Genomic DNA, 27,205 nt, shown 5'->3' with positions numbered 1-27,205 from the left:
GACTGAAATGTTTTCTGCAGTTTTTAGCTGTTTCACTCTATCATACTGGCTGCAGTGTCACTGTGACACTGAAGTTGATGGAGGATAAAGAATATATCTCAGGAGCTGTCATGGTAATGTCTAGCTGACTGGGTTCAGCACATAGGCTAAAAGACTCACAGACTGTTGAGTTCATTTTTCGTGGGCGATAAAACTGGAACATGGTCCAACTGCTGCCTGACATAATGCTAACTGAGGCTGGAAATGAAAGGTGTAAAAAAAAAAAAACATCCTGGGGCACTGCTGGCTGAATGGTTGATTTGCGCATTTCCCATGGGGAGGCTGTAGTCCTTGAAGCAGTCGGCCAGGTTGGAATACAAACTGTGGCTACTTTCCTGCAAGTTGTTCCCCACTCTCTCTCTCCCCGATTTCCAGCTCTATCCACTAGCTTGTCTTTCCAGTAAAGTCACAATAATGCCCCAAAAAATATAGATTTTTTTAAATGTCAATGGAAACGTAAACTGTACATAGTGCCATGCTTATTTCCTGACATTGGAACAGGAATTCACAAATGATCATAGTGGCTTAAGGAGCATGGTTGAAAGCCATCTGCTTATTTAGAGCCCCGTACCATTCTGTTCAAATTCAAAGGTTATCAGAATTTTTAAGGTCAGGTTATAGTAAGTATTCATTGCAGATCAAAATTGAGTATACCTGTTCTGACACAGTTATACATGTATAATTCATTTTGCACCATCAGCCATGTTGAACTTTCAGTAATCTGCATATTGGTCTTGTTTTTGGCCAAATGTGTATGTACTTTCTGATTGAGTCAAAAGAGGAAAAAGACAAAGAGGTCAATCATAGTTTTTTTAATAATGATTTCAATAATGATTCAAAGGTACTTTTTAGTACACTTACACAATGATTTATAAATGGCAAACATAAAAAGGAAAACAATTCTTTCATCATTAGTTTTTTCACCACCGCATACTCAATCTCCTTCTGTATGGTGGTTACACATTGGAGGATCTTAGAATTGATTGGCACAAAACAGTGTTAAAACAAATTAAGAAAAAGAACCATGTCATTTCAAAGATGTCGGTCAGTTTGCGATTTCACTTTGACTTTTAAATCTTATTTTAAGAAGGTCATTGTACCTTTTTTCGTTGGTTCATAGTGGGTGAATCAAACCACCTGTTAACGTCAAAGTACTTTGGTAGCACAGTGTTTCTGCGGAGAGGAGAGGTGCCCAACACAAATAATGAATGTCTTCCCCTCCCCAACATGGTTATGAAATTGCAGAGCTACTTCCTGGTGTAACGTTTGGCAAGAAGAAGCCGTCAGTGCTCACGTCCTAGATTCTATCAATGAACGGTGAGTTAAGCATGTACCGTCTGGAATAAGCTGATCTTATTTTCATACCAATGGTCCATTCTAAAAACATTGCTCATGTACAATTTAAACATATTCAATTGTTTCAGATTTGAAGATTTTGGGAAATTTAATAAAAAGCAAGTAGAGAAGCTGTTTGATTGGCTGGTGCTTTAATCTCAACAGTGTGATTTTTATTGCTCCAAGATTAAAAGAAATCAACAAAGGATGTATCTTTGAACCCTTCCTTTGATAAATTCAAACACTGTAGTGATATATTTAAAGTGCAGGGAGCATCCTGTTAACACTGCCCACTCCTTTGGTTCCCAGTGACCGCAGATCAAACCAGAGAAGTGCCTTCACAGGCATCACCGTGGGCCAATTCTGAGTGAGGAGCTAGAGATTCATTAATTAGGAGATGAGAATAGCTCTATTTAGCCAAAACTGCTCTTGTTGTTTTTACTGCCAGGTCTGTTGGAAGCCTCCAAAAAGCTTGTGATCGAGGCCCAAGTGTCAGTGACAAAGAATGTTGCCCAGGACAATCTGACTGCAATCATTTAGAAAATCTAATATTTCTCAAATCACACCAGCATGTCTCTAATTGGGCAGGTTGATGCTATTCAAATTTAACATTTGGGAGCAAAAACAGTTATTGAACATATAAATCTGAAGTAGACATAAACAGCCCCCCCCCCCCCCCCCCCCCCCACACACACACATCATGAACTCCCACTAAAAAGTCACTTAGAAACATACGTTATTTTTCCAAACAGCTAGAGCCATAATCTCACATTGCACACTTCACAAAGCTGAGTGAAAATATTAAATAGAGAAATATCCAAATATAAAACCGTCTTCCATTATCACACTTATATAAAGCATGAAATTATGAAATTACATTCTAAAGTTCTGAACATCAGAGGGAGAAAAAAAAAGAAGCAAAACAACATAGCTTTAAAAAGTTATGCCAACTATCAAATGCCCCTCCGAGTGGATAAACACTACAAGGCTTCCTTTACAAAATGATGGATTGAAACTTAATCATGTTTACAAAATGTTTGCTTTGTTAAACAGCTAAAGAAAAGTTTCACCCCAGAATCTCATTCAGATTCAAATCCATTTTAATTCAATTTTTGTGGCGTTTATCTCACCAGGATAGAAAATCCAGAAGCACTTTAAATTAAAGGAAAGAAAGTTGGCACTGAGTGAAGGAGCTTATATCTTACTAACACTGTGATGAAACACTACTGGAGTCTAAGGATACACTGCCTGATTTTGCTGTTCTCTTTTAAAATAAATCACTAGTTTACATTAGTCATTTCTGCCCAGGGGTGAATAAATACTAAATAACAACAAAATATATTGTACATTCTGCACACTCAGTATAAGAATTCAGCTCATTTAACTTCTCTTTGATTATATTTATGTATTTATGATAACACATTATCTTTTGTTTTGAATCAAACTGAAGCCAGAGATAATCGCTCCAATGAACCAAGATCAATCCAGGTTTTTCAAAAATTGGCGTTGTAAACACAATTTGTACTCGTCACAGTGTCTTCGTTTAGATGCTGATGAGCTGCTTTTTGTTCAGAATGCATTTTTGCATTCTTTTTCGTTCCGATCATCTGCCTCGGTGTTCATGAATAAATGCAGAACTTAGTTTTGCCTACAAGCTTGTAAAACATAATAACTGAAGTGAATGATTAAACATGAAAATCTTGATGATCTGAAGACATCAGTAAGAATGTAAACATCGATTCTGAGCAACATGTGAAACACTCACACAGAATTTAAATCCGGGGTATAACCAGGGATTTTGCTTGTGTTTGCATCCACCACAATTATCTACCAAGAAACACACAGCATGTAACCGTGTTCTCTGGTTTAAGGAATCACCCATATTGAGGTTTCTTTGACCAACATCATGCCCTGCAGGGATACCTCTGAGTAACATGGTGATATCACAGCTCAGTTTGGTTTAGTTCTCTTAATGATAGAAACATGAAATGTGTTTGTAAAACTAACTGTATTTCATAAACCATCAACACAAAATACTTCAATTCTGCCATTTGCCAGATATGTATGCAAAACAATACTGCCCTACAGAAGCACACAGACCGCCTTAATACAGTATTTTATTTCCCTCCTAAACTCTGAAGCCAAATGAACACAAAGACAAACCCCTCTCTTGCTCCTAATCAATATAATACAGAACCTATTTCTTATAACACAGCTCCATCTCCTCTGCACTTTATAATCTACACGGACCAACTAAATATCTCTCATTTAAATCTATTGGCTGATGAAACAACCACTTATCCAAACACGCATGCGCTTTACTCAGTTATAAAAGAGCAACATTCAAATTAGCAGCTTTAGACAAACGTACAAAAATACTGTCAACCCCAGAGGAATTCAACAATAAGCTGATTGATACGCAAACATCATTCAGTGCTCTATACCGTGATATGTAGAGTCTATATGAATTATTTTTAAGCAGAGGAGAAAATAGTCTGCACATTACGTGCATCGATTGATTCTTATTTCATCTTACAAAGTAGGTGCAAGACGGTCTGGGTAAACCTTTGGAAATAATCAATATTATTAAACCTTTTTAATTTAACCAACTTAACTGCTTTTGCTATAAATCATCTGCCTATCTCTGAAATAAAACATATACATAAAACAGCATGAGGCATTATTCCCAGGGATGTGAATTGCTAGCACATTATCCATTCTGCTTATAGTATCTAATGAAATAGAACAAAAACCCAGAATCATAGAAAGAAAGGACCCACTCAACACAAAAGCTGTTCATCATGACAGCATGTTCGAAATAGCTATGTGAGCACCGACAGTACTCTGAAGAATCAAACCTCTCCCCGCATGCCCTGCAGCGTATATAACCATATATCTTGTGGTGTTTACACGGTAAACATAGCTCTGGTGTCTGTCTCAAATAAAAAGTTCAAACAGGCAGGAGAGTAGGAGAGGCTGCTCCATCACAGGACTGCCAGTCAAATTGATAAAGCACTAGTTAAATGTGGGTTTTTTTTGTGAAACCACTAGAGTGCAGTTTCTCCATAAAACCTAGGTCAATAATATGCCTTAAGAGTGAAATGTAATGATATTGCACGGAAACCCAGGTTTGTTTTAAAGGCTGTAATAAATAACACTTGAAACAGCCTGTGATTACATCGTCTGGCTCTGAGACCTGGTTTCAGAATCAGGAGGCTTAGAGATCTCTGAATAACCACTGTTTGTTTTTTTGTTTTTTTAACAAATTCACTCCCAAGGTACAAAATAAGTGACCTTGTGTCTTTTTTTATCTGATAGGCAGACGAGCAGGTCCAGATTAAAAATATTTTTGAACACAGGGATTATCAATCCAATTCTTTCGAGTGCATTTATAAAACAAGTCAGCCAACGGCATTTTTTGGGGGGATATAGAAATCATCAGATCATCTTCCTGGTGAGTGTAAGTCTTCACTCATCATGTTTTGGCTATATTACAAAGGGAAGCATCTCTGACTGAGATCACCCTAAATTTCAATGGGCCGTAGATTTGTTTGATCCTTGTTGAAGGGCTATAAGGAGGAGTAGTGGTATCAAAAAATAATCGCTCTGCATTTCTACTGTAGCTGGACCTTCCCCATAAATATTTTAGAGATGAAAATGCAAATCTGAAATCTGAAAACCTGAAAACCTGAAATAATTTTTGTCAAAATACTACAAATAATGAGATCATATCTGCGTGGTTAAACAAGTTCATGAATTTTAAAATAACATGAGCATTATTTTCTTATGCCAATTATATTCAGGGATATTTGGTTCTGGGGATTTTCCTTTTCCTGTAATGTTGCCATAGCTTTTCTCTACTCCTACAGCCTTTTGTTTTGTTTTGTTTGTATTTGAATGCGATATGATGACACAGGCCTGGGCCCTTAAAGAGAATAAGAGAGCAGGCGATGAAAGCGCTGATCCTGCCTCTTTCTGCAGAGGTTGCACTGAAACTGTGGAGTCTCACCCAGGGGGCTCGTAACACGTGGCTCAAGTGCTGAAGCAAGCTCCCCCCGTTACTCTCTCAGCGTGTTTAAAACACTGCCAGTGACAGCAGCAGATAAAAACCAGCTCCTCCCTACAACTATCTCGACAAAAGCACAGGTCGGGGGCCCAGATCGTTCAGATTAGAAGAGGAGATGAAGAGGGTAAAGATGCACAGGCAGCTTTTGAGGCAGGGACCAATAGTGTCAACATTCATGGCTAACAGTTCTCAGTCTGTTTTTTTTTTTTCCTGTTAAGTTTTTTGGTCTAGTCATAATGAAAAGTGTAAGTACAAACTCCAATGTTGAATGTGCTTACTGCCTTAGTTATTCTTTTCTATTAGAAGCAGAAGAAGAGATTTTAATTGCTTCCTCTGAATTGTAGCGAGAAACTGTAAACCAAACCAAGCTTACATCTTAATGACAGACAGAAAAAAGCAAAAAATGATCAATTATCAGATTAATAGTGATTCAAACAGAATCCGACAGGTTTGCCTCTCATGTAGTAAAGTGGGGAAAAGATTTACTAGAGGCCCAAAATTAAAATCTTGATATTATGAATTACTGACCATGTCTTTCATATGTCCTTCCAATTATTGTGAGCTTCAGCAGAAATGAATGTGATCTTATCTCCACACCACTCCCCTTCATTGAACGGTCCATTAAAGATCACAGAAGGATGAAAATGACCAACAATCTGAAACATTGTTCATGAACAAACCCCTCACATGTGCACCTTGTATACGCATGGATTATATTGCTTTACACTGGAAAAATGTGGAATATCCATATAGAAAATATCAAAAAACAATAGAAACAGTTTTACATTTACATTTCTTTAAAAACAAAAAAAAAAACACGGATTTACCCACAAGCTAGTATAAGCTAAACCCCTCCCTAACCCCTTTGGCACAATAATCATATTAATATCAATTATTATCATATAGTTGAATTACAAGACATTTGAATAGGAATGGTCACTGACACATTCATAGTAGTAACACAGTTTCGGTTGTCTTAACACATATTGTTACTGTTTGATTTCATAACATACTTCAAAAAACATGTTTTATCTCTTTTTTTTTTCTCGATATGTAAAGAAAATGACTCTCATCTCAAACAAAACGGAACTGTCTTTGCATGCCCTTAGTATTTACAGAATCACGTTGTCTGAGTTTGTTCTTGCTGGCTACTGTAGAGCAGAAATACAAATGAGACCATGGACTGCATCTACATCAGTCAGCTGTCACAGCTGAGGAATGCCTATGCTGCAAAAAGAAAACGGAGACTGTTATGGACGATTATACACAGGCAACATATTCAATGGCTGATTGTTGTTGTGATAGCATAGCCCAATTATCTTTAATAAGGTCAAATATACCACCTCGTGCCGTTGCAGCTGACAACACTCCTCATATGAAATGTCTAGAAATGTGTGTTGTGTATCACGACCTTCTGACTCTTGTCTTTCTTCTTTCCCTTTTCTTGGCTGAGTGTTTGCCTCTGGGGAGGCAGCTGACAGAGCCAGGGGCCCATTTCTCAAAAGCATCTTCATAGTGAATGCATCCATTGGCACATTTGACTGAATTTCTCAGAAGTGCTCGCAAATTCTGCCCAAGTGTTGGCACATGTAGGTACAATACTTAGTTTATAAGATATGCTTGAAAGAAAAAATCTAAAATGGCTGAATTATGTTTGAGTTTCACCGTATTTTGTGAGTTTAGTTTTGTTTGCCCATCTACACTGACATTTATGATTCAATATTCATATGAAGATTCAACAGCATCATGTATTGATTTGACATCTATGCTCGAATCACTTTCATACAAACAAAGTCATCTCTCCTCTGACCCTTGCAACATTTTTTTTCCTCAATCCAGCAAGTATGACATTTAGAATAAGTCTCAGAAGGCCAGACCTTTCTTTAAAGTAACAGATTGACACTTTGACATTGCTTTAAAAGGGGATCGATACTACTTTAATATCTGTTCATTCAATATGAACTTCTGCCCCTCTTTGTCTGAAAACAGCCAACAAGTCTGAAAAGGTCTGAACACCTATCTAGCAGAGGCGGAGGCTGAGGAGGAGCAGGCTGCGCCCTCATAGCATGAATCAATTAGTCTGTCTACTAACGTCAGAGATTATAGGGATTTCAATTACTCATTCAAAGTAGTGTCTTTAAGAATCACATAAGACTATTGTGTCCTACCTTTCTGTACAAAGGAAATGTCATAACTGGGATCCAGCTTAGCTTCAAATACTTCAAATGTCACGCTCTAAAAATAAGCTTCATGGTTACATTTCTGCCAACATTCCACCTGATCTAAGATGTTTATGGTAAAACAAGGCCTGGTCTTTTCTTCTCTCCCCCCTTCTCAAGTCTGAGAGAGGTAAAATAGGTTTGGTCCCAACTACTTCAGGAATCATGTAGAAAATATACATTCAAACTTCTGAAGATAAAACATACAAGAGTAGAAAAAACGGAAACACTGGCAGGTAAAAGAAAGCAGCAAGAGAAAGAGGGACTGAGGGGGGGGGGGGGGGGAGGGGGGGAGGATAGGAGCCATGTAGATGGAACTAATTGGAGATGACTGAATAAAAAGATGCTTTTGTGTAAAAAGTTTGTAAGTAACAGACAGCCTGGTATGTCAAAACAATGCACTTTGTCAGAAGTATGATGGATTTCATTACAAAAGAAAAATCCAGAACCTCTCATGTAGAAGTGTGCTCACACTTACGTGTGTTTGTGTGTGTGAGAGTGTGTATGTGTGTGTGTAAAATATGTATTTGCCCTTGATAGCCTCGGTTTAGTCCTCACAGGCTTAAGGAGTCTTAGCTCTTCAATACTCTTCACTGTCATGTCGCCGTTACCTCTCAATAACAAAGAATCAGCAAAAACATACACACCAATGCACACACGTACATACACACATTCACAATCTCTAATTAGTTGATAGCCATGTTACCTTAAGGCCACTACCCAAACCTAAACTATTCAACTGCTCTAGACCCCCAAGAACGATTTCTGGCTTTACAGACACCAAAACACTGCAGCTAGTGGTCCATTTGCAGTCCTGCTTGATCCCCCATGTGAGAAACCGCACTAAGAAAGTACAACATGCACAAGTTTATGAAACCTGCACCTCACTGCAAACATGTAAACACGAACACAGCAGACTGTCACAGCTCGGCGTCCTCACCAACCCGCCCTCGATGACTCCTGAACTTCAGGTTTTAACTCCACTCAGGGAGTCCTCCCATCACTCTTTTCTCTCATCGGCCCGAGTTGTTTTAAGTGCTCCTCTTCATTTCTGTGATTTCGTCACACTAGCTCACAGTGAGGATGAACTCTGGCTGTAGTTTCTGAGCGTCAGTCTGCTGTACCTGGGCGACGGGGGGGAGGGGGGTGGATGCGAGGGCACTGGGGGGAGAAACAGGCCTGTCTCTGAGATAGGGGAGCCACTACTGGATGCCAGGGAATCGCGAAAAGGCGACGGTGGAGTCAAAGCGATGAGTTCCTCCTCCAACTCTGACCTCCTCAGAGGGGAGGAGCTGAGCAGACCTCCCCGCATGGGGGAGAGAGAGGGGGAAGCCTGAGGGTGAGGAGGCGGAAGGGGGTAAGGCGAATGAGGAATCGAGTGGATGGGACAGCCACCTCGTCCCCCGAGGTTGGACTCCACGGGCGGGAGGGGCTGGACGTCAGCGTATGTTGTGAGAGTGGGGGGCATCGGGATCTCGCGGGGTAGCAGATAGGGGTCAGGAGGGTGAGGAGAAGGAGACGTGTGTTTGTGTGAGTGCGTTGGAGAGGGTGATAACATCATGCTGTTGAGCTCGGAGATGTTGGCAGTGAAGCGGTTTACCACACAGCTGATCTGATCCATCAGTGTGCTTTGTGGCACGCCTGGGTGATCGTCTAGGGTAACCAGATGACCATCACTCCCAGTGACAAGAGAGCCGCTGCTGGCAAGACCACAACTGCTGCCGCTGCCGGCGCTGCAAATGCTGCTCTGGTACGTTGGGATAGCGGCCATATGAGGCTCCTCAACTAATCCTGCCCCAAACCTCTGGCTGATCGTGCTGATCGGTGAAGGAGTCTGCGGCGGGTATGAGATGGAGTAGCGCTCCTCGGCCTCTGAGAGGTCATACAGGGTCTTGTCTGTGACCGATTCGAGATGAGTGGGCAGGGAGGACATCGAGGGGAGCGAGGGCAGTGGGACGTGCGGCGGCAGGTCCCCCCCTCCACAGTAACGCTCCTCTGAGGTTTTAGAAAAGGGCTTGATGACAGCAGTCTGATTGTTTTCCTTCTTCTTAATGTGGAAGGACAGCCGCTGCCACAGGTGGTTACCACGTGTGCTGCTGCGCTCAGTCTGTGCCCAGGACACTGATTTACCGTTGGAGCTGGAAAACAAGGAGGAAGTGAAAGAGAGTGAGAAGAAAGCCCTCAGTTACTTTATTTATTTTTATGTAAAAAAACAAACATCGTTGGGCCATATTTTGAAGGCATGAGGTATATTGTCTAAAGTGGGTGGCGCCATGTGATTTGGGGCGTGTCCCACTATATTTTGGTATTTACACAGCGCGTAAATCTCACCCGGTGCAAGTGAACACTGGGCGTAAAACGATTACTGCGTCAGGAAGAAAAAAGGAGAGAAACCTGCATGCAAAGACGCTCTGCACCGGGCGCATGATAGAGACCCTTAAGTCTGGGAAAATCTACATACCTGTTTTAAGATTAGATAATTAAGGCGGTGTTATGAGTTTAGACACAGCAAAGAGGGAATTTTGGATTTGCGTAGTTGGTGGCACTGTAGATGTTTAATTCTAATTCAGCAAAAAGTTGACAGTTGACAATTATTTTTACTTCATCAACGCACATCTAAACAACTGACAACTAAATGTATGCATTATAAACACACTGGATATTAATTAAGCTCTTTCAAGATTAAAAAGTCATTTATATTTTAGGGCTGCATGGTGGTGCAGTGGTGAGCGATGTAGCCTCACATCGAGAAGGTTCCTGGTTAGAACTCCCATAGGACAGGAGCCTCTCTGTGCGGAGTTTGCATGTTCTCCAAGTGAATGTGTGAGTTCTCTCCTGGTAATCCAGCTTCTTCCCACAGTCCAAAGACATGCTCGTTAGAATTATTGGTGACTCTAAATTGTGTGACAACACAATTGCTTTGTGTGAATGTGACTGTGGCTGGGTGTCTGTCTCTTTATGTCAGCCCTGTTTTTGACTGGCATTCAGTCCAGGTTGAACCCCGCCTCATGCCCAATGACAGCTCAGGGATCGGCTCCAGCCCCCTGCGATCCTGAACAGGAAAATCCATAATGAATGGATGGATATTTGAATTGCACTAATTGGTTTTCTTTGCAGTTTTAATGCTTTATTAAAATATTTGACATGTATCATTATCATAAGCAAATTCCAGCTTGATTTTTCATAAATATATTGTGATGTCTATCACTTCAAGTCTAAGTATGCATGAAATAAGATTTTTCTACATGATCAAGTACTAGTGTTTCAAAGAAAAGACATGTTTTTGGTGCAAATCAAATCAGCACTTGTTAGCAGTTAAGCAGCATCGGAGGCCAGAATACAGAAAATGATAACAATAACTGAGCCTGTTTTGCATTAGTTCAAACACATTAAGCTTAATTGATGAAGACATTTTGAAGTAGACCCATAATTCAACCACAGAAAACCAGCTAGACTATATATGTGGAGTTATTCCATTACAATTCATTTTCTGTTCTATTTTTTCCCAAAAAAGGGTTCTTAATTTTTCTTTGTCAGGTTCTTTTTCCTCCATTTCTCCCTCTTTATTACAATTCTTTCCACTTTTCTCTGCTTATCATCAGTCACAGCGCTCTGTCCCAACTCCCCCCTCTCTCTTTTTTTCTCATCCTTTTGTCAGGTTAATTACTGTGATTAATCTATGTAGGAAGCTCTGATTAAACCTCACACCAACGTGGCTGGAGGTGAAGAGAGCTCAAATCCCCCTGAAGACACAGCCACCTGCACACACATACACAGACATACCCACATACTTAAATTATAACATATTTATATGTATGCTGTCCCAGTCAACCTGCAATTGATATTTACCGTTTGATACATACTGTTATACATGTACATGTTCTCCACGTCTGTGGGTGATTTAAATGTCTGATGAATGTAAACCATGCACTCTTCAGTAAATCAAACATTTGATTCATACATCATTATTTCTGCATGGCTTCATGTGTGTCTGTGTCTGTTCCAACTACACGATGGCAGGAGCTCAATGGCAACAGCTTTCAGTCCTGCACTGAGGAGACAGACAGCCTTGCCAATTACCACCACCCACAGAGGAAGACAGGAGCAAACGAGAGAGGGGGGTGGGGGAGATAAAAGGAAGAACGATTGAAACATTCCTGACTTGTCTCATAGGAGTGTGATTGAAATCTTGCTTGCCAAGCGTGGTGAGTTAGAGTAACCTGCTGACAAATGAAAAAAAAAATGTTTTTCTCCCTTTTCATTTTGGGCAAGTGGCCATGCGTCACATCCTTTGTGTCCTTTGATAAGTTCCCTGTCACCGCAGATGACTTGAGGATGGCCTTAAGAGTGTTGTGAAAGTTATTATGTCTTTCCTTTTCACACTTTCCAATGAGCATTTTTCTTCTCTTTTCTATGCCATCATTCTGCCTTTCATCTCTCTGGCCATTACTTCCATCCTCTCTCAACTCAATGTATTTAAATTTATCTTTTCAAGTTTCTCCTCAGCCTCCCTTTCTCAGTAAACACCTCCCTCTCTCCATCTTTGCCATGTCTCCATTAGGCAATTGTCCGCAGTTCATGTTAGGGTCAGAGGAACAGTCAAGCAGACTCGGGGGAGTTCAGAGAATCAATCTCACAGAGGGCTTGGACACAGACTTACACACCACATGCACACACACACACACACACACACACACACACACACACACACACACCCATTCATGCACAAACACATATGGACACACACCATAAATAGTCTCTAAGTGGGGCCATTACAGAAATGGCGCCTTGGACTGTAACTGAGGAGTAACCTGGAATTAACCCAGCCAATAAGCCCCCCCGGAGTACACACACACACGCACACACACACACACACACACACACACACACACACGCACACATACATCCACACACTCAGATGTACCTGAGGGTCTCTGCAGTAGAGCCTCTGCGCTTCCACAGGTTTACCAGACTTGAAGAACGGCTGGCGGCTGAGGACGATTTTCCATCACCGACATGCATGCGCACCACTGTGCTGGTTGTGAAGGCACTGCGCACATTACGCTCTGGTTTAGCCAGAATAATGTACACCTAAAAAAAAATGATATCATATATATTATCTAAGTACAATTCTAAAAGGAGAAGATTGAAAAGGTTTGGTTATATATAGACATTTTGAATATGATACAGTCTATACAAAACCCTGCTTTAATTAATGTTCTGTGATCAAGGCTAAAACCACCTGATGGGAATTTCATGTATGAAGACAATTCAACAAAAGGAACAGCTAATTATTTTAATTGATAGATTGTCAGCTGTTTAAAGGGAAAACTTTCTCTCTGAAGCCCCCCAGGAACATCTAGTTGTTACTGTGTAAGTTTGGAGAAAACCTAATACTGTTTTAAATAAGCTTTCTGCTCCAATGCAGGCCCTTAATGAAGACGCCACCTCAAGTTTCTAATTATTTATTTAAAAACTTTAATTGGAGTCTCACTTTCAATTAGATGTTGTTTACTCTGAACACTGCCTGTGCAACAACCGCTGAGACAAATGGAATACTTTCAGACTGGAAAAGTGGTCTCACACAAAACATAATAATTTGACTTCCTCAAGCATCACAAATTAGGTTTAAAATCCACATAAGCAGGCAAAAATTATTTTATGTAAAAAAAAAGAAAATCCCCTTCAGGAAGGAGTAACAATTTGCTCTCTAACAATTCATAAAAAAAATAATTTGAATACTCAACAAAGTGTCATAACATATCAAAATAAACCCATCAACTTGAATACCTACCACATACAAAAATGTTGTGGTGAGTTCAATGCATGATTAAGAATGTTGCTATGGTTACCTGCAGTATAATAAAGTCTGTGCACTGATTTGAAATGAGTTCAACCACAGAGTGTGTCCTAATATAGACTATTAATGGATCCCTGACAAGCAGGACTAGGTTTAAACAGAAGCTTAGCATTCAAGGAGACTGAAAACTGTGAAGAAATGAACAGATCAAAGCAGTGTAGGAGTGAGAGGTAGAAACTGTGGATTTGAAAGTCTTACCTTGGGTACGAACATGCAGCATAGAGCCACAGTGGCGCTCAGGCTGACACTGAAGCACATGGTGATAATTTTGTAGTTGGAACCAAAGTAGATGGGTACAAAGGCCAGCCAGATAATACAGGTGGTGTACATGGTGAAGGCAATGTACTTAGCCTCATTGAAATTAGCGGGGACGTTTCGGGTCTTGGAGAGAGAGAGAGAGAGAGAGAGAGAGAGAGAGGAAGTGTAAGAACATTTACATTCATTTCTTTATCGGAGCTAATTTACTGTTTGGTTTCTGCTTTAAATTAGGAAAACAAAGCGAAGAGGGAAACTATTAGCCTTTACAGAACCCCAATGAACACAGCTAACAATCTTCTTTTGTATTACCACTATCAGTCTGATGCTAACCTCATTATTTGCAAGTTAATTAGTTGAAACATGGGGTCATAACATTGCACCAGCAGGGTTGTATATAGTTTTTCTCTGCTGCTGTATTAACAAACACGTTGAATTTATTTGTTGAGTTTATTTCAGCTGCAGTCTCTGCTTTCACACTCTATGGAAAATGGATGGCTTCAGGCAGCCAATAATCAAACATTTGCTTTATAATGTGCTTAGTAAAAAAAACCAAGTTTGTTTTAACTGCTTTGAGGTTGTACAGCGCCAAAGATAAAAATGTGGTTAAATCGTTGCTTTATAAATATTGTCTAAGTGACTCTCTTTCCTATGGCAGCATGAAGTGAAACAGGAACAGTATATAATACATCTATCTCTCCACCAACATGTGTCCTTTGAGCTTTTAAAAGAAGGAATTACTGGCAAGATATCATTAATGTAGACCAAGCTGGTATCAAATCAAGCTTGTACCTTAAAGGCATAGAAGGTGCAGCTGAGGATGAGCAGGCCATTGTATCCGAGCGGGGCGACCACACCCAGGTTAGTGGTGTTGCAAATGAGGAATACCTGCCGGATGCTGGGATAGTCATGGATTACCTGTAAAGACATGAGGGGTGTGGGGGGTAAACAAGCCATCTTAATAGAAATAAGGCGCAGAGTGCAAAGAGGTATGATCAAGTCACTTGATTGTGTTTGGGGTGAAACATGAATCAAACCAATCAGAGTGTCAGCTCTCGTTCCCAGTAAGAGCCAGGTTTACCTGCAGGCTGGTGCGTTGCTATTCACGTGGCAGATTTCAGTCTTTACTCTTAAATAGACCAAACTAGGACTAGATCATTTAAATTCTCTCCTTTCATTGTGCTCCTGAACACACAAAACACACACAGGACACTATGTGAAATATGCTGATGGCTGGCTGAAGTTATATTTCAATATCAAATGAAGGTAGGCTGTAAACATGTATCTACTTGTTTTCTCTGCTGAAATCCTGCGCTACATTCTCTAATGCCTACGTAATGGACACTGGACAGTCTTTATTAATATCTGGGGGCTATTTTATCGGTGGCACTCATAACAATTATTATAAATCCAGCTCATTGTGGAATAAGAGCATGAGTGTGTGTGTGTGTGTGTGTGTGTGTCTGCATGTGTTTCTGTGCGTGTTAGACAGAACGCGCATTGGAGCGAGCTTGGAAACAAACAGAAGCTCTCCGTCCCCCGGCACTCTATTCTGTTGAATACTCAATTTGAATGTATCAGCAAATGCACTCTGCTAAACTGTCAAGTATGTGTGCTGTTGTGCGTCCTGTGTGTGTGGAACAAGCTCAGTGGAAGAGCACTGTGAACTCGCTGATGTATGCCCATAGCAGGAACATACTGCCCCACAGACTGCTGACCAGTTTTGAGGTGGACTAAGGTGAAGTCATTTTTTACGTCCTCATGATATGATAGAACGATACCAGCCTGACCATATCTCAAAAAAGTCCATGGAACCTCGAGCTGGTGGGCACATTTAAATGGATCCAAGAGCCATTCAAGCATTTATTGAGTACAAGCTGAAGTTACAGATGAAAGCGGGATTGGCTGAAGAGATGATTTTTTAAATGATGCATCTATTGAGTAAAAGAAGGAATTAAGGGCATCTTCAGCTTCAGTCTTATCTGTCTTTAAAGTGATTACCAACATGTATCGACGTCAATCTATTTCTTCATTGCTAACACTGGCCATATACAAACTTTAGTTTCTGCAGTGCCGTGGCACCATGATCACAGACAAAGGGAGATTACCTAACCAAGCTCTTAAATTACCTTTAAGCTCCTCCTCCCTAAACTACCATGGTTATGAAGCTTCCTGTCTCAAGAAAACTCTAGTCTTGAGATGTTTTAACAAGCGTAGCTTCTAACAGCATTATGCAGGTTGAACTTCTAACTACTTCACTCGTTTCGATTGAAACAGTCTTACAAAACATCTTATGTAATAGAGATAAAAAGGCTTATTACATTGTAATTTATTTTTTTCAGATTCAACTCATTCTTCTTTTATGTCTCGTTCTATGTCTGGTAATTTGTCTCTCCCACTTCCATTGAAAAACCAACACAGAGCCACACTCAGCTTACCTCAGGTGGCTCCATGAGGAAGAGCGCCACAATGATGCCCAGCTGCAGCAGTATGAGGAGGAAGGCAATGAGGAGCTGAGCACAGGCAGACATGAAGCGAGGCTTCTTTGTGCAGATCTTCTTCTTGCTGCCTGCCAGGATCCGAGCAATGCGATTTGTCTTGGGGGTTTGAATCACACAACAACCACAATCAGGACCTTTTCATAAACTATATACTGTAAACCCTGTTCCTATATGATAAACATCTGCTTCCTGTATTTCTGAACTGCTGCCGCTGCTATTTTAGTGAAAAACACTTTGAAGAGAAATATTACACACTGCAGTCTAAATCTAGTGCAATAAGCTTGAGGTATATTTTTTTATAGCAAAGCAATTGCAGTTTCCTAGGTTTAATCTAACCTCCCTGTTACCTCAGCTCTTATTACAAAACCCTTAGAGAAAGGGATGGATAGACCAATGTGCTGCTTTTAATGATAAACCTGCATTCCCTCACTGTAACGAATAATGAAGCAGAAGGGATAAAACTCTGAAGATGCTGTTTTTCTCCCCATATCTTTCCGATTATGTCCACAGATGCACCACTGCTGCTAACTCTCCAGCATCTGAAGCTGTTCCTTTGGCTTTTCCCCACGGATCATTAATGATCAAAGGCAGGTAAGCATTGATTTAATCACAGGATTGTACCAAGCCTTTAGAGGTTACTCCTTTACCCCTGCATCTCTCTCTGCAACAGGGCCATACACCTCATAACAAATCCTTCACTCACACCTTACCTTGGTGACAAGTGCAGAGTAGCTCATGGCAGGTGACAGTCCTATTCCCAGCCGCTGGAGGTAGCAGTGGATGACGTGGGGTTTGGCAATGAGGCTGAAGGTACATAGGTACCCGAGGCAGATCCCTGCTAGTATTATGTAGCACAGCTCCCTACTGGATGATTTCACTACTGGGGTGTCCCGGAACCTGAACACAGACACATTGAGACAAACAAGTATGATCAGAAACAAATATGCAGAGTATCTTCAGTATTTTGACATACAGTCTGAAAATAAAGGATTAAGAGTAGAAATGTGAAAACTGCATATAGCAGCATTTTCCTCTATAGTCTATATTTTCTGAGTCATATAAGAGATTGGTTACCTGATAAAGACTGCAGTGACAAAGAATGTGAACATCAGACCGAGGCAGGCAAAGACCAAAGCAGCAATGGGTTCAGGGTCTCCCCAGCGCAGGTACTCCACTGGGATTGGGTCACAGCCTGGGGATAGAAGTAAGTGAAGACATCGTTACTAATAAGGGACTTTTATTTGAAATATGTGAAACGCAGCATCTGGATTATATCTTGAACGTGTATTTAAAATAAGAATTTATTGTCATTTCATTTATTTTCTTTTGTTTTAATACCATTTTACATCATTCTTTGACCTACATTTGATGCAGGAGGAGCATCAAACAAACAAACACTTGTACCAGTGACCAGTGACCTCCACAGGTCAGGATCAGATGAGTGCATGTTGGACCCACGTGGGAAGGTCTCAACTATGTCCTGCATTGCCTGCACTCAAATCCTGCACCATGTGAATACTGTAAAGCTTGCAGACTGGATATTATTGGACAGGTTTAGTGTAAAACATATAATAAAGATACACACAGACTAAACAAACAATGATTCTTGATCCAGCAACACAAATGTTGTCTACACTTACTATTTTTACCATCTCTCAAATATTCCCTCGTTCCCCTGTCATTCAGTCTTCATATCGGTTTCCTGTCACTCTTTTTTTCTTTTTAATTCCCCATCCATCACTCTGTTCCTCTCGTATCCCACTAATATCTCCCCTATTTATCTTCATCCTCATCCCTCCAACCTTTACAACTAATTCTCGCCCTCTCCCTCCCTCTCTCTCTCTCTCTCTCTCTTCCAAGCAAGGAGATAAAGTGTCATTAATTAAAGGGACAGGTCTAATTACTATCTGTCTGTACCCTTGATGAAATTACCTCTCTGGTAGGTCTGCAGGAACACACTTAAGAAAGCTTTCTGTCCTCGAACATCTTCACTTATTCCGTTTTTGTGCCCTTTTATCTTTTCTCCATTTTCTCTTGTTTCTTCCCCCTTGCCCTCACACTCTCTCTTTCCCACAGAGACACACACACACACGCACACACACACAAACCAACACACACACACACACCTGTTTGTACAGTGCTGCAAATCTTTGAGAGCGGGAGAGAGAGAGCAGTCGTTGAAAAAGACTGGAATCATTTAATGACTTTGTCTTTAACTCAGTCAATAGAGTTTATCAAATCAGCAATTTGGATAGGTCTAGGGGCATAAACAACAGCTTAATTGCTGAGTGGGAGCAAATGGGATGGTAACAATCAGACAGAAAATTAGTCACAAGGATGTATTCTGCAGAGGATGTGGCTCATTTGCAGCCGAATATAACCGAATAGCTATAAGTACCATTCATGATGAAAAATCTAGTAAAATACAAGTTAGAATCTAAAGCATGGAGAGGGACCCACACATGAATAAGTAAAGATGGAGCAGCAGGACAACAGTAACTGTACTTCCTCTTATTAAGGGGTGAGGGCCATGTAAGTTTGAGGAAACCAAACCTGCTGTGAATCCCTAATTATTTGTGCTCTCATATATCTTAAGTGCTGGGGCAAAAAATCCCAGATCAGTGTATTGCCCAATAGTTTTCCCAGAGCAGTCTAAACATATCGGCTACTTCTGCATTTTAATACTCAATTAGCTTGCAGAACCAGCAGAAAAGGGTGTTGTGTTTGACCCTAAGCTAAGCTGCTGCATTTACGTAAGGGAGGGGGACCATTTGGCGGGGTTCAGTCAATAAAAAGTTTAGAGACAAACTTCTTTAAACTCTAACACTTGGACTGGAACTCTACCAATCAGTGAAGAGGCTCAAATCTCAAAGCTAATCCTCCCTTTTTTCTGCTGCTTTCACTCTCCCTGGCTGCTGCTTCTGTCAGAGCCTCTTTTCATCTCCATCTTTCTATCTTTCTGAGCCACTTCTTCCCTCTCCCTCTAAGCCACTGTTGGTTAACTTTTGCTTTCTCCTTATTTTCGTGCTATTGCTGTCTCTAAACCCCTCCTATTGCTTACTATTTTTCAAACACACTGTACCTCTGTCCCTACCAGCTGAGACCTTTCTCTGTCTCCTCTGTTCTCTCTTCCTCTTTCCCAGCTTGGGCAACCAGCTTGTTTACACCTCATTATTACTGTTCCATATAGCCTCGCAAGGAGACATACAAGCTACTTACCGTGGCCACACACATGAACATGCACAGAGGGACACAAAAGTATCACATGGTTAAACCCGATCACGCTTTCACTCTCAACTTTCCCTTTGTCCTTCTCTCACTGGCTCATTTTAAGGATGCTTCTGTTCCTGGCTGTGGAGCCCAATCTGAATTTCCAGCAAGGCTCAATTCATGTTTTAATCATTGAGCATGTTGAGGAGCTAGCAAGCAGTATAATGAGCAGCTGAGAGCATAACAAGGCAATATCCAACTGCTTCCAACGCAATGGAGGGGAAATACATTTTCATTGCAACAGAAAGCGTATTTGCATTGAAAGCTGCTCTTGATGCAGAATAATTAAAACACTGGTGACCATGTTGGTAGCAAATTCGAGTGATGAGAGAGGGAGAGTCGAGGGGGAGGAGGAGGAGAGGGGAAAAGAGGAGGGGAGGATGAAACAGACGGCTCCTCACTTAGTTTCCTTCCCCTAATGACGGTAGAACAAACTATGTAAATAAGAGTGTTATCGAACACTGTATCCGGTAAAACACCGCTTCTTTTATTCTACAAACCATTAGTTGTCCTTTGACCCCACAAACATTCAAGGCACACACATATTAATGATCATTGTACAGTTTTCTTTCACTTGCATCACTTTTGTTGTTCGTATGAGATTTCTATTCAAGTTTCTTGAGTGAAAATATCGGCCCATGTTAAGAGGCTACAGTCCTTGTTGCACTGGTCGCAGGCTCCACTCGGCCCTGGTGGCCCATACCAAATAAAAAAACAAAGGTGGGAGTGTGTGTGTGTGTGTGTGGGGGAGGGGGGGGCGGGCAGCGACTCACCTGTGAGGTCAAAAGTTGGCCAGGAGCCGAGTTCACAGGCTCTGCATGTGTACTCGTCAAACACGTACTCGTTTTCTTTACAGGGAGTGCACGTCCAGCAGCAGCTTACTTCCCCTTTACGGATCACCTGGAAGAGGTGACATGAACATGAATGTCTGATCGTAGCTGTATGTTTGCTCATTACATTCCTAAAGTGATGTAATACCTGTGCCCTTTTTCACTAATTATCAAAAATGATATCTCATACATCCATCCAGTCTTAATCAGAATTCAATAAACCTACATGGACTTTAAAATATGTTTTTTGGGGGGTCTGTTACTCAGTCAAGCAAAGTGAACAAATAAAATACTTGTCATCTTACCTTAATCTGTCCCTTGGCACAAGGTTCACTGCAGACTGACTTAATAATTGAATCTTTGTTCGGCCAGATTTCATCATCATCTATCTTCAAGCCTCTGTTGTCCCAACTGCCAACATTAATGTAGTCATAGTAGTCCTTCCCCATCTTTTTGAAGTTCATGATCTCATACCTGTTGATTCAAATTAAGTTTCATAAAAAGACACACTAACACACAAAGTCTTGTCATGTGAACCTGAAACCTAAAAAAAATAAAAAAATAAAAATCAATGGCATCTTTTGTTCAGTTACAGTACGTACCTGCCAGGTGAGTCTCCATTCTCATCAAATAAGATACCCTCTCCTGACACGCCTGTGAAGTTGGTTTTCATCAGGAAGTCCAGCAGTGTAGAACCATCTATAGGCCGCATGGCATCACATAGGCCCTAAAAGATATTAACAGTCAGAAACCTGGTGACCCACATCTCTGAAATCATTGTTTCATTTAAGGAGGTTTGTGAGGGCATACGCCAAGTTGGAAATTGTGTTCAATAGAATCCTTGTGCCTGCTAATTTTATGTACCAGTTTACATTGTTTACAATTAATGCTAAAGTAAACGAGCAAGCAGAAACTGATACAGGCTGATGTATTATCTTCTGTATTTTCTGTCTAATATATTTCAGTTTTGTATATTTCTGTCTTAATTTCTTAACTGGTTCATAAAGAAGAGAAGATGTTTAAATAGTATATGTATTTATCCAGGTTCCCATTTTGGTCTTCGATTTTTATGTAGTGTGATAATAATTCAGATATGACGACTATGGATTAATTCAATGATAAATATCTTGGACTTCCCTTTGGTTCCACCATTTGTACATGATATCCCTTTATCTCCGTCCTAGCATATCCCTCCATTCATCCATCAGTGCAGCACCTACCTGATAGCCTGGGCAGAGTGCCCGTTGCATGTTATGGAGGCCATATGCCATGGAGTAGATGGCATTGATGACAAATCCCATCTTGGTGTCCTGAGCATATTGCTGCCGAAGCGACTCCCTCTCTGCATAGAGGTGGGTGGGTAGAGAAAGGGGGAGGGAAATATATTGGGTTGGTGAGGAGGGTTGAAAAGAGAAAGGCAGGTATATCGGAGAAACTCTTAATTTCTCTTTGAGTTTTATGACACGCAGAGTGCTTTTTTTCCCCCCTGACATCAAAGACCCCTCTCTCTTCTCTCATTTCTTCTCATCAGCCACTTCCCACCTCCGCATTGCATTTCTTTCTGCCTCTTTTGTGTCCTGTTCATTAGTATTTCATGTCCCATTTCATTAGAATACATGAGACATGACTCCCTTTGATGCTGCTCTCACACAATGCTTTGAGTATGAATGGAGAGAATGAAAGAGGAAGAGAGAGAGAGATGGGGGGGAGATGAATACAAAGAAATAAAGGGAGGGTTCACTCACAGCCACAAGGGATATCTCCAGATGAACCAGAAAGCAGAGTGCATCCATATGTTGTTTGTGTAGGTGTATGTGTAGTAAGTCAGTCAGGTTGTACGCTTTGTGAGTGTATGTTATTTATATTAGAACTAGCTTGTCAATAAAACTGCAGATTACTATTGTACCTAATTAAACCCAATGAAACATTGCAGCATCCTTCTCTGTGTACAACAGGTGGTCATTGTCAAATAAGAAGCACTTAATAACTGTAACCATGTGATGTCAATGTCCACACACTGCTACAGGTGTTCAAAGTGTCACATATTATCCTTACACACTTACAACAAACCTGCCATCAAAGAATATTATTGTATGCTTAACTCACTGCCACAGGAGTGGTTGTATTTGCTGCTCTCCTGTGGGTGGCCCTTGAGTTTACAGTGGAAACGATGCTGCCAGAACTCTGGAAACCAGGGGTTCCTGTGGTTGTTTTCAGGTCGGAGTTTAAGGTAGTAGTCATCAAACCACTTCACATCGGCTGACTGGAGCTTGATGGTGATACCACCAGCCGCTTCCCTAACATAGCCGTCTGTTACATCATACCGATCCGCCCATCCATCACTGCAAAGAAACACGAGAACAGGAAAAGGGTTAGGCATACTCAAAGACTGCATTGTCTGTGAGGATGACATTTTCATATTTAAAACAAAATCTGCATTGTCTTTGGGAAACAGTGCCAAATCATTGATCATACATTTTTGAGAACAGGCTCTTTTGGGAGCTTAACTGGACTAGATCTAAGGTTAGAGACAAAATATTAATATGGAATCATGTTGTCTCCTGACTCTTATGATACAATTATGGAATCACAGGTGCCAAATATTGACATTTTAGTGGGGAAAACAAATCCTGCACTATACCATTGTAGGGGCATTTTGTATTCTTCAGTTCATTGGATATTGTGATGTATCATTATTGTCTTCAACATATCAATAATCACAGAGAAGTGTTATTAAGATGTTATCTGTATCATGGGCCATGTATGGCATATTGTATCATATCATGAGTTAACCTGCAATTCTCCCACTTCTATTCAGATATATAGAACAGTCCAGAAGGAGGAAAAATGATTGGATTGTATTGGAAAATTGTTTTATTGTCCCAGAGGGGCAATTTGGTTTGCAGCAGAGTTCCATACAGGCAATATACATCATAAAAACAGCAGAAAGACATAAATACATACGTATATTACATAGGTCCCATGGATATCATCATGATGGGCATGAGTGGGATAAGAGACACAAAGACCACCAGTCCATAGTAGAAGTGTACTGGTAACAATGCCTGCAGCTTATTGAGAAACCCAACTGCTGATGGGACAAAGGGCCTCAGATATCTGTTTGATTTGGCTCTCCTAACATAAGTGAACCTCCTCCCTTTCGGCAGAAGTCTAAACTCTGCATGCAGAGAGTGCTGAGGGTCTTCCAGGATGGCCTTTGCCTTCTGATTGACTGTCTTTTTTTTTTTTTTTTTTTTAAATGGCCAAGATCATTCAAGTCAACACCAACAACAACAAAACAGAAAGAGAGGGAAATCTAGCGAGAGACATCAGTGATAGCAAATAGTGGATAAAAAAAAATTTGGAAGGAGGCACGCAGAACGATTAGCAGTGTTTTCCTATCGCGGACAAAAAAAGCATCGACATTACACACAGATACACACACACACTAGCCGGGTGCTGCGATGATCTAGGTCAAATGGAGTGTTTTGGCTGCAGCTCAGCAGCCATACCCTGTCAGACACCAGCGAGATGAATATAACCAACCTCACAATGAATACACACACATTGACTGTGGAAACATATCCCTGCAGTTTGCATTTTTGGGAGGAAAATTTGGGTTTTCTCTTCTCCTCTAGGAGGCACAGATGGCACAGTGTGTGTGTGTGTGTGTGTGTGTGTGTGTGTGTGTGTGTGTGTGTGTGTGTGCGTGCGTGCGTGCGTGCGTGCGTGTGTGTGTGTGTGTGAGTGGGAGAGAGAGAGGCGGGGGAGATAAAGAGAGGAAGGGAAGGAGAGGAAAGTGGATGTGAATGACAAATCGTTTCTCCCCCTTTCATGACTACTGCCAACATGGCCTCCAGCAAGACAATGATCCTCAACTCTTCCAATGGAAACTCTTCTTTCTTTCTATCTTTCTCTTCTCTCTTTCTCTCTCTCTCTCTCTCTCTATGAGCCTCCAGAGAACAAAACTAATTTTCTCTTACAGCAGTGCAACCCGCCCAAGTCTGACTGGAGACCCAAAATGTGTGTGTGTGTGTGTGTGTGTGTGTGTGTGTGTGTGTGTGTGTGTGTGTGTGTGTGTGTTTGTGTGTAAACTGCCTTTTCTGTCTATCGCTATTTGTGCCTTCCAACTGTCCCTCTTTCTTTTTTTGTCCCCTTCTTCCTCCAAGCTGAGTCATAAATCAGGGTGGAAGCTCCTAAATGGTTTACCTGTACATGGCAGGCTGCAGTTTTAACAGTCCAAATAAAAATGTCTGTTAGCATGTGATGTGTGTGTGTATATATAGTTTCATATTTTCTAAGGCGGTTGGTGGGGTTGTTGTCAAAACAAGAGACAAATCACATGTATATCTTTGTTTATTTCCGTTTCAAGTTACATCACTTCAAGGGCAAGTCTTCAGAGTTGGTCAGAATCAAAATGGTGGAGTGCCTTTCTATTATTTCAAAGAAGCTGTAGACACTTTCATAACCATTTTAATAACAATATTGACTTTGGTACATTGATTTTCTGCTTTAGTGTGCTGCATCACGTTCTCGACTTCAAGCCACCTCTCTGTAAAATGAGTCAAGGTAAATCAATGGGGCTTGAAATAGTTTCAAGTAGGACTATTGACTGTTGTAACTTTTAGACATTCACACTGCTGCTCAATCCATTGACCATTTGAGTCTCCAGTGTCACAATGCTCTGTCATTATCGAAGTGTTGTTATTGACAATATGAGAAAGAAAGAAAGAAAGTAAGAAGAAGGAGAAAAGAGAAAAAGTCAAGAGGAAATCAAAGAGATTGACAGGCGATGGGGCTGGAAACGCATCCAGAGGTAAACAATCAATGACCATTAATCAGCACCCTCTTCCTGCCAATAGATTTCTTCTTTTTTTCCTCTCACAGTTTTCTCTCCATCTGTCTCTTTCACCCTCTCTCATTAACACCTCCAGCTTTCCCTTGAGCCCCCTTCACTCTGTTTTTCCATCGTCCCTCTTTTCCCATTGCTCCAGCTCTGTCACATTCCAATGCACTCCATCTGTCAATACATGTTTCTCATTTTGAACAGTTTTTTTTCGGATCTTCTTTTACAAGCAAACAACACACACTTTCTACCGTTGATATGTCTGTCGCATACAAATGCACAGTTATTTTTTACTTGTTGTTTATAACTCATGCCTCTCTTTCGTTCTTGAACTCATCACATGTTTGGTGAGTTTCCCAAAGGGTCACACCTGCAGCTCCTCAGAGGCCAGATTGACAAGCAACACTTGCAACATAGACACAAACATACTCACGACCACATGTCCATTTGTCATCGACAAAGTGTTACAAAAATTCTAGAATGATAGCTCCAACTCTTCTTTTGCTACAAAGGTTTTAAATCCAATCGACAACATATTCCTCTTTTTTCATATTCTCATCTAATGAAAATCAGAACAAACAAGTGGAGGCACGCATCGCTGATTAACTAATGTACAATGTTTAATCAACAATTTTCTAATATCCCCAAAAGGAAGAAATGTTTGATGAGATCTCTGACAGAAAATCATGTTGGATACTTGCAGGTCAGGAACTATGTTCAAAAAATATATACCGACATTGGAGAAAACTGAATCAGCAAAGTTTGATAGTTTTTTTCAGATGAGGGGCAGGGACAGACATTTGTTATCCCTACTGTATAACTCGTTGTTATTCAGAACATCAGCCTCTACACAGGGTATAAAAGCGTATGTGGTATGTGTGAATTGTTTTATCTTTTTATTTATTTATTTATTTTATGTTGTTGCTGTTGTTGTTGTTGTTCATTTAGTGTTACTCACTACACCTGTTGACTTGTATGTTTGCCTGTTATTTTCGTTTTTCTTAATTTAATTTAAAAGGAGGAAAACATCTGTAATATTGAATGTTTTATTATTGCTGCCTCAATAAAAAAATATTTAAACTAGAAAATCGTGTTGGTTCTGTTCTCTATCTTGCAATAACAGCACAAGAGATGCTACATGATACATTTACCAGTTATCACAATGACTCCCACACATACTGGAACAATGCAACAACAATGCAACCTCCTTCTAAACACATATTTATGTCATGATTAAGTGTTTATTTTTGTTTCTTTATTTATAATTCATGGTTAATTTTGGCTTTCTGTGGAAGTTCTCAATTGTGTCCTAACTACATGAAGTGGTAGTTTGCCCACTTCACCCAGCATGGTAGACAATAGGGCTTTTTTCCTAACTCACAATTAGGTCAGTATCCACCTGTGTCTGTTTCAGATGTATCTTGGTGACTCGCCTTGCATCACAGTAGGCAGAGAGGAACAGTAGGAGTTGAATGTTTGCGTCTTTCAGACCGAAAACTACAATTTGGGTGTCAAAGCTTAACACAGAGCTTGAAAATGGTCTTTTCTGATAATTGTAGCCCAGAAATAGCAAAAGCACTTGCAGTTAATAAGCGTTTCAAAAATACAACCACTCACAAAGGCTGCCAAAAGTAAGAAGCAGTATTTTAGTATCTCCAAAAAACATACATTTAGCTTTAAGATATAGCACCTGCTCATTATTATTATTATTGTCTTCAAACTGTGCTTTTTGAGGCGGATTTTCCCTTTTTGCCTTCAATTCAAAAGACTGCAGTGTCTTGTGTGCTGTATGAATTTTTTTCTGAACACCACATACATACACAAAAATATGCACGTCTACGGATTAACATTTACAATATGTAACTGTGCTAGTGTTGCTTTTACAATAAGAGGTCTTCAGAAGATATCTTGCTTTATGAGAATGCAAAGCATCGATTTGTGTGCATCAATGTTTGTATTTAAGGGGGGGATGGACTTGTCTCAT

The 27,205-nt window shown here is 40.5% G+C and overlaps 1 protein-coding gene across 1 annotated transcript; it reads right to left on the bottom strand.

The window, feature by feature from the left end:
- Positions 1-5,658: 5,658 nt before the first annotated feature.
- LOC132979936 (metabotropic glutamate receptor 5-like) lies at positions 5,659-26,913 on the bottom strand. The gene is made up of 12 exons (XM_061045759.1): positions 22,482-26,913; positions 21,596-21,717; positions 20,978-21,102; positions 20,681-20,849; positions 20,319-20,445; positions 17,350-17,467; positions 16,986-17,172; positions 16,213-16,371; positions 14,567-14,692; positions 13,718-13,900; positions 12,584-12,750; positions 5,659-9,797 (listed from the first exon to the last, which is right to left on the bottom strand). The coding sequence occupies exons 1-12, from the start codon at positions 22,846-22,848 to the stop codon at positions 8,732-8,734; spliced, it is 2,916 nt and encodes a 971-aa protein (XP_060901742.1). The 5' UTR covers positions 22,849-26,913; the 3' UTR covers positions 5,659-8,731.
- Positions 26,914-27,205: the final 292 nt, after the last annotated feature.

The sequence above is a fragment of the Labrus mixtus genome, chromosome 9 (genome assembly GCF_963584025.1).
Source record: "Labrus mixtus chromosome 9, fLabMix1.1, whole genome shotgun sequence".
In the NCBI taxonomy this organism is placed as follows: domain Eukaryota; kingdom Metazoa; phylum Chordata; class Actinopteri; order Labriformes; family Labridae; genus Labrus; species Labrus mixtus.
Note: the sequence above shows the minus strand (reverse complement) of the source record. Positions and strands in the feature narration are given on the sequence as shown.